General features: G+C 49.9%; 1 protein-coding gene across 1 annotated transcript in view; it reads left to right on the top strand.

The window, feature by feature from the left end:
• Window positions 1-8,091: 8,091 nt before the first annotated feature.
• LOC107107330 (keratin, type I cytoskeletal 14-like) overlaps window positions 8,092-12,774 on the top strand; it is a 40,531-nt gene continuing 35,848 nt past the window's right edge. The window contains exon 1 of the mRNA XM_015407612.1: window positions 8,092-8,607. Within this exon, the coding sequence (XP_015263098.1) occupies window positions 8,107-8,607 (501 nt within the window). The 5' untranslated portion in view covers window positions 8,092-8,106. The remainder of the gene's footprint in view (window positions 8,608-12,774) is intronic.

Consider the following 12,774-nt stretch of genomic DNA (forward strand, 5'->3'; position numbering starts at 1 on the left):
CAAATCTCCCAGTATTTCCCAACCCAAAGCTGGCAACCCTATAGTCACTTTGATTCTCTGCAGTTGGCTACTTCCAGTTAAGTCCCACAGGGAGAAAAAACCCAGAGTCTTTTGCAATGCTAGCAGTGGAGAAGAGATGGAGAGACTCCCATTGGCTCCTGCCCGATGAACATGATCCCAGGGCTTACAAAACTGAGGTCGTCTTTTTCTGTGTTAAGTGCCATCAAGTCGCCTCTGACTCATGGTGACCCTATGAATCAATGTCCTTCAAAATGCCATATCATTAACAGCCTTGCTCTGGTCTTGCAAAGTGAGGGCCTTTGGGGCTTCCTGGACTGAGTCAGTCCATCTCCTGTTGGGTCTTCCTCTTTTCCCGCTGCCTTCAACTTCTCTTAACATTGTTGTCTTTTCCAATGACCCTTCACATAACAGGGTTGCCTTTAGGAAAGTTTAAAAAGTCGAGTTGAAGTGTAGTGGGTTAGATGCATGTAGAAACCACTGAGACCGATGTAGTGATCAGCATAGTTTACTGGTACACAACAAAGACAAAGACCAACAGCCGGCTGGCCAACTATATACACACCTGGGGACACCTGGGTTTAAATCGCCCGCCACGGTCCTATTGGTTCCCCAGTGGAGAGACTAGGAGCCTAGTTCCCATTGTTCTTCCAGAGTCAAGCTCTGGTGGTGGTCAGCGGACATAACATCCCTCCCCCCATAGTTTGGACCCATCCTAGGTCACATAGTCCTTTAAGTATGATGGGGACCGCCGTTCTCTAGTGGACCGTCGGGGGGCTAGTATTGGGATCTCTGGGACCCCGTCTGCTGTGCTGGGATGCGCTGGTGGTGCAGACCCCTCTGGCTCAGAAGCGTCGGTTGACGGGGCCTCCTCGGCAGCCGCCAGGGGAACTGGGGCAAAGTTCTGGCACTCTTCAGTGGGGAGGTCCTGCGCTGGGGCATCTGAGTCTGCTCGTTGTTCAGGAATTTCCGTGTTTGGGTGTTCTGGGAGCATGCAACGGTCTATGTGCCTCCACAGGACCTGCCCACATTCTGTAGACACGTCATACATGACGGTGCCAATGGGACGAATGATGCGGCTGGCAATCCATTCCGGGCTCCTTCCGAAGTTTCTGGCGAACACAGGGTCCTCTGGGAAGAACCCGCGAGGCGCTTTCCGCTGCTCTGAGGAGTTCCGTGGTTCGGGAGCCCAATCGGGGTGAAGGCGGTCCAAGAGGATTGTTGGTCTCCGACCCATGAGGAGTTCCGCTGGGCAGCGACTGCTTACTGGGTTTGGCGTTGTTCGTTGCGCTAGGAGGAAATGGGTGATGTGAAATTCCCAGTCTCCCTCCATTAGGCGGCTTAACGCTTCTTTCGCTGTCCGGACCATGTGTTCCGCTTGGCCGTTAGTATTGGGGTGGAATGGCGCCGACCTGATGTGTTTGATCAGGTTGTTGCTGAAAAACTGCTGGAATTCCTCTGACGTAAATGCCGTCCCATTGTCCGAGACGATGGTATCTGGCAGGCCGTGGATGGCAAAGATCTTTCAGAGGGCGCGGATGGTGGCCTTTGTGGATGTCGTGGAGACGGGGCTTATCTCCAGCCACTTTGAGTAGGAATCCACAGTCACAAGGAATAGCAGTCCATGGAATGGTCTGGCGAAGTCTATGTGGAGCCGGGACCACAGGGTTCGTGTGGATTCCCATGACTGGGACGGCGCGCCCGGTGGGCTGGGTCGGACGGCTTGGCAGGTTGGGCAATGTTTCACCCACGCCTCTACCTCTGTGTCAATGCCTGGCCACCAGACATAGCTCTGGGCGAGGCCTTTCATCCTAACGATGCCCAGGTGCGCTTCATGAAGGGCCTGGAGAACCTTTTGTTGGAGGGCGCTGGGGACCACAACCCTGTCTCCCCACAGCAGGCAGCCTTTGTCTCCCCACAGCAGGCAGCCTGACAACTCCTCCCGGTGGGCCGTAAACGCTGTGAACTCGGGGCCCTCTATCTTCACAGGCCACCTCCTCACCACCCAGCCCAGTACCTGGGATAGGATGGGGTCCTGGGCCGAGTGGCAAGCAATGTCTGCGGCCTGGATTGGGGCATCCAGTAGGCCCTCCAGCTGGAGGACCAGGTGCACAGGAGCCAGATCCTCAACTTCGTCTGACAGGGGAAGGTGGCTAAGGGCGTCGGCATGGCCCATAGCTTTCCCCGGGCGATGTTGTAGCTGGTAATTGAAGTCCGACCACCGCAAGACCCACGGGGAGAGGACTTGTGGCGTCCGGCGATCGGGCGCGAAAAGGCCGAGGAGGGGCGGTGGTCTGTGGCAATGGTGAACAGCTGGCCATAGACAAAGTCATGGAACTTCTTGACCCCGGCCACTATGGCTAGCCCCTCCTGATCTATCTGGGGGTAGTTCCGCTCAGCCGCAGATAGGGTGCGCGGGTAATACACGACCGGGACCTCCCGCCCATCTGGGAGATGATGTGCCAGCACGGAACCAACGCCACAGGGTGAGGCGTCGCATGCCAAAACTACTGGTAGTGCCTCATCAAAGTGGGCCAGGACCGAGTTGGAGATCAACAGTTCTTTAACATTCCAGAACACGGCAGCTTGGTGGGGGCCCCACACCCAAGAGGCCTGCTTGTCTAGCAAGCGATGAAGGGGCTCTGCTACCGCTGCCTTGTGGGGAAGAAAGGTGTGGTAGAAATTGAGAATCCCTAAAAACGCTTGTAGTTCAGTTTTAGACTTTGGTGGTGGGGCTTCTACGCTTGCCTTAACCTTGTCTCGGGTCAAGTGTAGGCCCTCTGCATCTACTGTGAACCCCAGAAAGTCCACTGACGGCACCCCCAGCCGACACTTCTCTAACTTTGAGTCCGACGTCCTGGAAACGGTGGAGAACTGTGCGGAGGAGGTCTGCAAAGTCGGCCGGCGTGGCGGCGGCGATCATTACACCATTAAAAAACGGGGTGACACCAGGTATTCCTTTGAGAAGAGAGTTCATCAGTTGCTGGAATAACCCCGGCGCCACACTCACCCTGAATTGCAGTCTCTTGACATGGAATGCCCCCCGGTGGGTCACAATAGTTTGCGCCTCTGCAGTCGCCTCATCAACCCGCAACTGCTGGTAAGCCTAGGCAAGATCAAGTTTCCCAAAGATCTTTGCCCCCCCCCCAAGGTGGCCAGTACGTGGCTAACCACAAGTACCGGGTATGCGTGGTCCTGTAGTGCCTTATTCAGCGTACATTTGTAGTCCGCGCAGATGCGGACTGCCCCATTCGGCTTTTCTACCACTACTATGGGGGTCTCCCACGCCGCGTGGGAGACTGGTTCCAGAACACCTTGGGCTACTAGGCGATCCAGTTCCGCATCGATTTTAGGCTTGACTGCCAGCAGAACTGTCCTGGCACGCATTCGGATAGGGGCCACCTTGGGGTCTAGATGCAGGGATACCGGGGGGCGGGCGTATAACGGCCCAGAGAGTCATTGAAAATGGCAGGAAACTCCCGGCATATCCCTTTGAAATCCTGTGTTGTACAGAGCTGGACTCCCTCGACTGAAATCCCCAGGGGCTCAAACCAGGCACGACCCAGCAAGCTGACCAGGTCGCCCTCTACCACGATCAAGTCCAGACGGCTCTTGAATTTCCCGTATTGTACTCGAAAAGTCCTGACCCCTTTAATCTGCACCCGGTTTCGCTGAAAGTCCATGAGCGTCACCGGGGATGGGCGCAAGTGGGGTCCCCCCTTTGGGCATAAGCGTTTAAGCGTGGCCTCGGAAATGATTGAGGCCGCAGAGCCAGAGTCTATCTCCATAAGGCATGGGGACCCCTCAATTGTTACAGTGGCTAGAATTTTAGGGGTGGGCGATTTCCCGGGGAGTTGCAGTACCTTTCCCGCTGTATGTGTGAGGTGGTATAGGTCCTCAGCTGCTGCCTTGTCCTCAAAGTGGGCTTCCGCCTTGTGACGCGGTGGCTGGCTCCAGCTGGTTGCTTTGGGCCAATGCGCCCACAGTTCCGACAAATGGCGTCTCGGAACCTGCATGTTTTCCTGTCATGCCGGTCACCGCAACTGGCACACACTGGAGCTGCTGCGCCGGGATGCTTGCGGGTGGAGTTAGCGTTCGCGGCTGGAGTGCGGTGTGGTGCTTGCATGCAGTGCCTTTTCATCTTCAAAACCATAAGTCATCAATTTATTTCTTTTTCTTTTTCACACAAGAAGTCCATAAAGGATTTCCATGTAGGTATAAAATTAAGTAAAGTCTTATCTTTTATCAGAGATGCAAGTCTGGCCATCTCTGCAAGGGTCCAATCCTGATTCAGCAATTGAAAAGGCACAGGGGTGCAACAAGAGTGCCTCATCCCACCATGGTCGAATCTGCATCTGCATTTTTAAATCAGTTTCGTGCTGCTGTGATGCCATCTTTATGCTTGTTTGAATGTTGTTTGGAGAAGATTCTTTTAAAGCAGTGGGGAGGTGCAATGACAGTGGAGCCACCACGAGAAGATGATAAACATATGTGGATGTGCAAAAGTATGCTAGCACTGTTGAGGTGTGAAAACGAAACCAAATGTAGACAGCTTTGTTAAAGACAGAGTCAGAAGGCTGGGAAACCGGTGGGAAAGACAAATGCAGACTCAACCCATGTCTTCATTGCATTTTTGAATCTCCCATTTTAGGCTTTAAAAGGGCAGTGGCATCCCTGTGTCAGACACAAGTCACGTCTAGTTCGGCCCTGATAGAGCTAATCAGGGCAGGTTTGGGGCTATGTCAGCTTTGCCTAATCCTAAACAACTTTTTGATATGTCTGATATGAAAGGAGCTTGGCACTGCCTGTTTATATGAAGATGATCCTCATCCTACCCATGACTCTTGCCTCTGCCTGCTCTGACTTGACCTTCTGTCTGCTCTCAACCCTGCCTCCCATCTCTGGCCCTATTTGGTACTCATCAGGAGTGACCTCCTGTTTCCCCATGACCCGCCTCAGCCCTAGCTATTTCAGCTACCCACTTGGAAACTAATCTAATTGGCTATGTCACAAATATGCCAATATACAATCCAGTAATTTATCCAAAATACTTACACTCCACCCTCTCACAGTCAGCTCACAGTCTGTTATAAATTCAATCAAGCCAACCTAGGCCCCGGTCACATGGGCCAGATAATGTGGGGGGGGGGAGGCAGGCCACGGTTCCATCCCTCCGTGTCAACGAGGGGCTGGAGGGAAAAGCGCTGCGCCAGCGTGATCACACCGAGGCATTCTGGAGGCAGCCCGTGGCAAACCGGTTGCTACTACCTTCAACCAGGTATTTTTTAACTCCACATTTTTGGCGGTATGCCATGGGTTGGCCATGGGTGCACTACGCCTCCCAGATGTTCTGGTGTGATTGCGCCCAGAAAATCTGCCCGACTATCTTGCCTTCCACGGGGCAAATGCTCCATGTGAACAGGACCCTAATATGTTAAATACAAACCAACGGCATTGACATTCAGGAGTAATATCAAAACCCACCATACAATAAAAGCAGCAAAAGCTACAGCAGCAAAGAAACAAGGGCAGCCAAACTAAGAAGTCAGTCTCCATATCAAATAGCCAAGGGGTGGCTTCTATGCAGACAGGTAAATCTGCACAACAGGGCCAGCCACAGCTACAATGTAGGGTTGCGCAAAGTCAAGGGAAACCCCAGTTTTGCAGAAGATTCTTAACTTAAAAAGTTAATTTTGGGTATGGCCTCCACTAAACTTAAGGTGTAGTCACATGAGCAGTTTGCTGTGACAGTATATTGGCTCTAAATTAGCCGCTTGAGTTTGGGTTGCTTTGTGTCAATCACACAGCACCCCCTAAGCTGGCATCATAGTGCCGAGGGCCTGTGGTTAGTCATTCACATCGCTAATGCGCCGCAGCCACAGACCTGCGGCTGGGTTGGTCCCCACCCCCAAGTCCTGCTGTGCGTGCGCAGAAGCAGACAAGTGCAGATGAGCTCCTGGCCACGGTCTATGGGGGAACTGAAGCACATGTTGGAGTGGGGTTGGGAAAAAAGGATGCGCCAGAAATGGAGTGGGATGACGACACTGCTCATGCATTTCCATGGTGCACCTGGGCAATCAGACACCCAGAAACCCACCATGGAAGTGCCTCACCAAGATAGCCACCTGAATCTGTGTGGAAGTTGTTTTAGCCCGAGGTAGGGCATTTGGTTGTGCCCATTTGATCCAGTGGGGAGGGGTGGCTATGTTGGGCCAAATTTCTCATGTGATCACACCCCTAGTGTTGGTATCTACACATCTACAGATGCTGTGGGGGGGGGAGGTTCAGGTGACACTTTGCATTGCCGTAGCAACCTAAAATGTCATAAAAAGCTGGCTACAGCCATGAGGAGCAGGCAAGGAAGGGAAACTGCTGCTGGCTCTGGTTTGCCTCCCCTTAACGTATCTGTTTCTTCTACTCTCACTGTGAAAGGGGAGAGGTAAGCGAGCAGGCAGGTAGGGACACCCAAGTGTGGGGGACAACAAGCTGAATACAGCATGGTGAGGGTGGGGGAGTCAAGCCAGAGGTGGTTTGACAAGGGGAGAAGGCAAGCTCAAGCCAGAGATAGGGGGGGGGGACCAGAGATGCTGGTGCAGGGGGGGACATGATCTGCGTCCCACTTTTGTGGTTTCCAATCACCAAAGATTCAAATGAGTAAGGGCCAGAGGAATGGGTGCAGGGAGGGAATTCCCCAGGCACGGCACCACAACAGAAAAACTCTTGTCTATGGTAGTCACCAAGAGAAGGGCACACACATGGTGGTCTCAACAGCTGGACAAGTTTGTATGGGAGCTGACAGTCCTGGAGAGCCATGAGATCTGCACCAGGCAGAAACCTGATTCCAAGTGAAAGTGCAAATATACAAGGACTTGCCTTTTACCTGTTCAGGCTATCAGCCCATTTATCCCAAGACAGACAACAGCTCTGCAAATGCACAAGGCTTTCCCAAGCCCTGATACCCAAGAACTTTTCCCAGTGTTGCCAAAAACTAATCTAGGAAGTGATATGTGCAGAATTTATATCCACCCTCTCAAGCCCAGGCCCTTCTACTTTCACAAGGCCTATGTTCTACTGGGGATGCAGGACTGATCTGCACAGTACATCCCATTTGGCTGGCTCAGGAGAAAGTGCTGCTAGGCTACCAGGTCATACCATGCCTCTATATTAAGGAATGCTGTGGAAGATTAATGACCTGGAGGAGCTGCATCAGAGTAAATGCACCAAACTGCATTCAACTGTTCTGTTTCACATCCTGCTGTCTATCTTTCAATGTGCAGCCAATGTAAAGCTGACCAGTGACTTTACACCCATGGAAATGTAGGATTCTCATATTCTAAATGAAAAAAATTGGGCTGTGTTTCATATAAGGAACCCCTGGCAGTTGCTGTCTAACAATAATAGCAGAAGAAACTGAGAGTAGCACTGTTTGAATGAGGCTTTATTTCCCCCTTTTTGTCCCAGAAATACTGGCTGAGACATTCTGGATACATTCAGCTCATCTGTCGCAGAAAGCTATTTCTTATCTAAGTTCCATCCATGCCAGCACAGATCCCAGTTCCATTGCTATGTGTTTCCCACCTTATCTAGCAAACTACCCACCTCAAGTTCTTTGTTAGGTTTTTTTTAAAAAAAAACTTGGATAGACAAAAGAACCAGTGTGTGTCAGGACAGGTGTGCGTGCTCAAGGATTTAGCTGCACTTAAGTAAACTATCATGTAAGGTTTTTTTACCAGTGTTTTTCTTCTGAGCAGAAAGCCACCTACCATGAATCACACCTTTTGTTGTAAAAGGAAAAGAGGGGGGGGAGAGATAAGACATAGGGGGGAAGGGGGATGGAAACACAGGTACTTGGAAAGGAAACACAGCCCACTTTATGCTGACTGACCAATGAGGAGAAATCTATTTGCTGGCAAGTGGTTTAGGGCTGGTCCATTCCAGAGGTCTCACATATCAGCTGGTTGGACAGACAACTCCCACAGTGGCTGAAATAAAAGGAGAGAGAGGGGAAGGAGAGAGATCCTCACACATCCACAGCACTAACTGTGTGATTTTTGTTGCCAACAACTGGTTTCCACATAGCCTCTCACAATGACCTCCTACAGCTTCAGGCAATCCTCTTCTGTCTCAGGTGGAGGGTATGGTGGGGCTTCCTTAAGGGCCCCAAGCATGCACGGTGGGTCTGGTGGCCGGGGCGTCTCAGTCTCTTCTGCAAGGTTTGTCTCCTCTGGGGCTGGAGGAGGCCTAGGTGGTGGCTATGGAGGAGGCTATGGAGGAGGCCTAGGTGGTGGCTATGGAGGAGGCTATGGTGGGGGCTTTGGAGGAGGCTATGGTGGGGGCTTTGGTGGTGGTGCTGGAGGTGGGTTTGGAGCCAGCATGGCTGTCAGTGATGGCCTCCTTACTGGAAATGAGAAGGTAACCATGCAGAACCTGAATGACCGCCTGGCAAGCTACTTAGACAAGGTGCGTGCCCTGGAGGAAGCCAACACAGATCTGGAGGTTAAAATCCGAGAATGGTACCAAAAGCAGGGACCGAGTCCAACCCGTGACTACAGCGCATATCACAAGACCATTGAAGATCTCCGAGACAAGGTAAGGTTTTAAACTTGCAAACTGTGCCTTGAAGTGGTGTTAAACATGTACGCCATACTCCAGCTCTCAGAATTCTGGAGACAGGGGGGGGGGGCTGATAATCTCAAATATGGAGGGTTGATGTTGTGTAGATTTTGGTAGCCACAGTAGCCTCCGTTTTATTCTCAGCCAAATTTCCACAGCTTTGCAAGTACAGAAATGCAACCTACTTACATTTGGATGTGTTGGGGGGAAAACATGCATGTGGGCCTCATTTCAACTTTTCTGTACCAGTACTAGCTGTGGTCTGATGCCAGCTGTCTTCACCAACAGAATGCCTATCTACTTTTAACAGAATGCCTGTCTACTTTTAAACATTACAAATGTTAACTCATGAACCTTTTCCTGACCTGTAAATGGCACCTGCTGGATTTTTCCTTGTATGCAAATGTACAGAAACCTTGCTGGAAAAAGGTTGCAACTCTTTAAGACAAATTGGCTTAAAATCTTCATTCAGGTATTAGTCCAAACTATATGGTTACAAGGAGTCCCTGCTTTCCCATCTGTAAAATGGGCATAATAGCAATCTATCAGGCTGCATGCCTCACAAGAGCTGGCTGAGAAAGCTAACCATGAGTCAATGGAAGGGTGTGTCCAGCCAGGCCTACATTCTAGTCCCTGCACTTCAGTTTGGCTTTAACATCTTCAAGATGCATATAACAGCCTATTTTACAAAGCTGATATGAAACCAAACAGGACAGAGCTTGTGCAGTACATTATGCATGTGGAATATGAGGCAGGATTAGAGCAAAAATCATTATCTGAACAACAGTTAAATACTACCTGAAGCTGCACCTCTGTTAACCTGAGAGCCACATATTGGATTCATTACTTTATAATATGAAAAGGCCCTGGTTAGTGAAACATTTCTTTTAGCACCCCTTAATGTCTACAGCGTTCTCCTGATCCAGCAAGATAGTAACTTTCTTGAAAAAAGAGATAAGGGCTGCGGTCACACGGAGCATTAGGCACGCTAGAGGGACAGAAGATAGGCGGGTTTTCCGGGCGCGATCTCACCACCACATCTGGGAAGCATAGAGCTCCCGTGGCGGACCCAAGGCTTCCCGGGGAAGATACGCGGTAAAAAACTAGTACCTTGGAGGTACTAGTTTCCTGAAACCGCGGGGCAAGGGCGGGCGTCTGTTCGCGTTTCCGGTGGTAGTTCCGGCGCCCGCCCATGTCCCCTCGGAAAAAGGGGTGGAGAGATGTGATCCCATAGAAGGGACCCCTTCCTTGTGCAATGAACTGATATCCTCTTGGTCCAAGAATATCCCCTCAAGGGTAGGGTGGAGGTGGACTTTTGGTAGTGGGTGATTTGATCACTAGGAATACAGAGTGGGGTCTGTGGCAGGTGTTTTGAACGCATGGTAGCTTGCCTGTATGGTGCAAAGGTTGTGGACATCACATGCTGTCTAGATAGGTTAATAGGAGTCAGCAGTCATGGTGCACATTGGCGCCAATGACATTGGGAAATCTAGTTGTGTGGGCGTGGGTATCTATATAAGCAGGACAGAGAGGGACAGATTGATGGGGGTGTCACATTGTATATCAAAGAGGACATGGAATCAAATAAGTTAGAAAGCACCAGGGAAATTAACTCACCATCAGAAGTGATATAGGAGGAAATATGAGGTCCTAAGGACTACTTAAAAGTGGGAGTGTTTATCACCCACCAGATCAAACCCTTGAGGCTGATTTTGAGATGGAAAAGGAACCAAGGGAGGTGATTAAAGCAGATAATGTTATGATACTGGAAGACTACCTTCACATTGGCCTAGTTCAGACTGGCAGTGTGCCCCAATATATGTGTATTTCAGAAACATCCCACAACCGGATTAAATGGGCCATTCACACAGGCACATCTGTCAGGCGTTCCCCACCCATACTCAACCCATCTTGTAACACTTCGCTCCCGAGTTTAAAAGATACCTGGTGAAAGTGGCAGCAAACCCTGGAAAGTGCAATTATCCCACGTCCATCCTGCACCAACAAAGTATGAACGCCAAAAGCTGCATTTTTCTTATGCGCTTATGCGCTCATGCGCATATCTCCAGATTACAAAAAAAGAAAGTTGCGCCTTACAGCCATGTCTCCAGGCCAACAGTGTGAATGCTCCCTTGAGCCTCCTCCCGGTATGCTCCTGCATCAGTTGTTGCAGCCTGAACGGGAAAACCCGGAACAATTTGTCCTGGCTCTTTTTTGACACGACTCCCTCCCGCTTCAAACTGCCAGTCTGAACTCAGCCCATGACAGGGAAGGCAGGAAGGGTTGCATCAGTGCTTAATTCTCACTGCCCTTTCTTACATGCCCAGGGAAATGCTGATCACCACTTTGGGGTCAGGAAGCAATTTTTCTCCATGCCAGTTTGGCTGGAGGTCCTGGAGGTTTTTTGTCATCTTTTGGGCATGAAACAGGGGTCACTAGATGTGTGTGTGGGGGAGGTATTTGTGAATTATGCAGGGGTTTGGACTAGATGACCCTGGAAGTCCCTTCCAACTCTATGATTCTAGGATTTTAATGTGGTAAATCAGTATGCTAAATATCTTTTTAAAGTAGTTAACCTTTAAACATCTTTTTAGTTTTGCAACGAGGTCTTTATCTGTTTGAAGGGAGTGCCTGTGTGGATTTGCATGCTCAAACAGCTTTGTTATGTCCATGGCTCCACCTTCCCATTCTGAGGAATGAAAAATTATTCATGCCTTCCGCACAGCCTTATCCAATACCAGCTACCCCCTTATCAATTTTATTGCCGTTGAAGCTGTTCCAACTCAACCTATGTCCTTCCCTATCTTATTCTCTGGTATCAACAATGCAATTCTTTGTGGCTCGTTACAGTTATTAAACGTCACTCTAGTGTTACTGGAGGCAACTAATCTTTGTGCACTGAGATTTTTTATATGTTGAACTGCATTTGTCTAGATCTCCAACTACATGAGGTTTTTTCTGACTTTACTATCAGACCACCTGTATTCTGATTTTCAATGTTTTACATGCTGCATGGTTAAACAGGTACTGGCTAGGAAAGAAAGGTAGTGTTTTTAAAAAAAGTAGAACTGAATAACAAAAAACCTTTCAGGGCTTGCAAAGGGTATCTGTGCTGAACATATGAAGCTGCCTTATGCCATTTAGGCCCAATCTGCATCTAGCATTTGCTCTCCTGTTTTACCAAACCCAGGCTGGAACAGAAATTCCCCTCTGCATTGCATGCCACTTTAACTTTGATTGATTTTTGGATTTTATGGCAGTGTCCAGACTGCATGCCGCTTTCACTTTGTTTGATCTCTCAGTTTTATGGTAGCCATCTGTATAGACTTATGGCTGTTTTATGGCCATTCAGAGGTGACTCTGTAGTCTGTATGGTGTTGGCCCAGGGTACTGGAATGTGGTTTTGAGCTGCATCTTTTTCTGTTCCAGTGTGAGTTTGGTAAAACAGCAGAGCAAATGCTGGATGCAGACTGGGCCTATGAGTCAGAACTTTGGTCTACCCAGGTCAGTCTTGTCTACTCTGACTGGCAACAGTTTTCAAAGGTCTCAGTTGCTGTTTGATTCCTTGTCGTCTTTAAGATGGATGTAGTAGTAGCAGTTGGAGATGCCGGGGACTGAACCTGGGATCTTCTGCTTTCAAAGCAGATGCTCTACCACTAAATCATAGCCCCACCCCTAGCCCCTATACTTTAGAAAGCAATATGCCTTTTTTTTTTGCTTGTTCAATCTAAACATAGATAGGAAGTGCTAAATTGCTTAGATTTACAATCATTCTGGTGTTTTCAGAGTGAGAAGCACCAAATCTTTCTCTCTCATTCATCCTCACAGCCCCCTCATGAGATTAGGTATCATCAGGGGTCATTTCCTGCAGGAGTGCACAGGAGCAGGGCTCCGGCAGTAAAGACCCCAGGGGGTGGGCACACGTAACAAGCCCCACCCCCTGCTCCCAACAGCCCTCAGTCAGAGCAAGAAGCAGCCAGAGCTCCCCCTGCCCCCCCGGTCCAAAACAGTCCAGTGGCACCTTTAAGACCAAGTTTTATTCAGGTACAAGCTCTCCCACCTCTGCAAGGACAGATCTGCACATCCCCCCCCCCAATAGCTAGCAATCCAACACAGTCCAGTGGAGCCTGAGCGGTGGGGGTT

Source organism: Gekko japonicus, unplaced genomic scaffold (assembly GCF_001447785.1).
Source record: "Gekko japonicus isolate JY-2015 unplaced genomic scaffold, Gekko_japonicus_V1.1 scaffold1363, whole genome shotgun sequence".
NCBI classification, from domain to species: Eukaryota; Metazoa; Chordata; class Lepidosauria; order Squamata; family Gekkonidae; genus Gekko; species Gekko japonicus.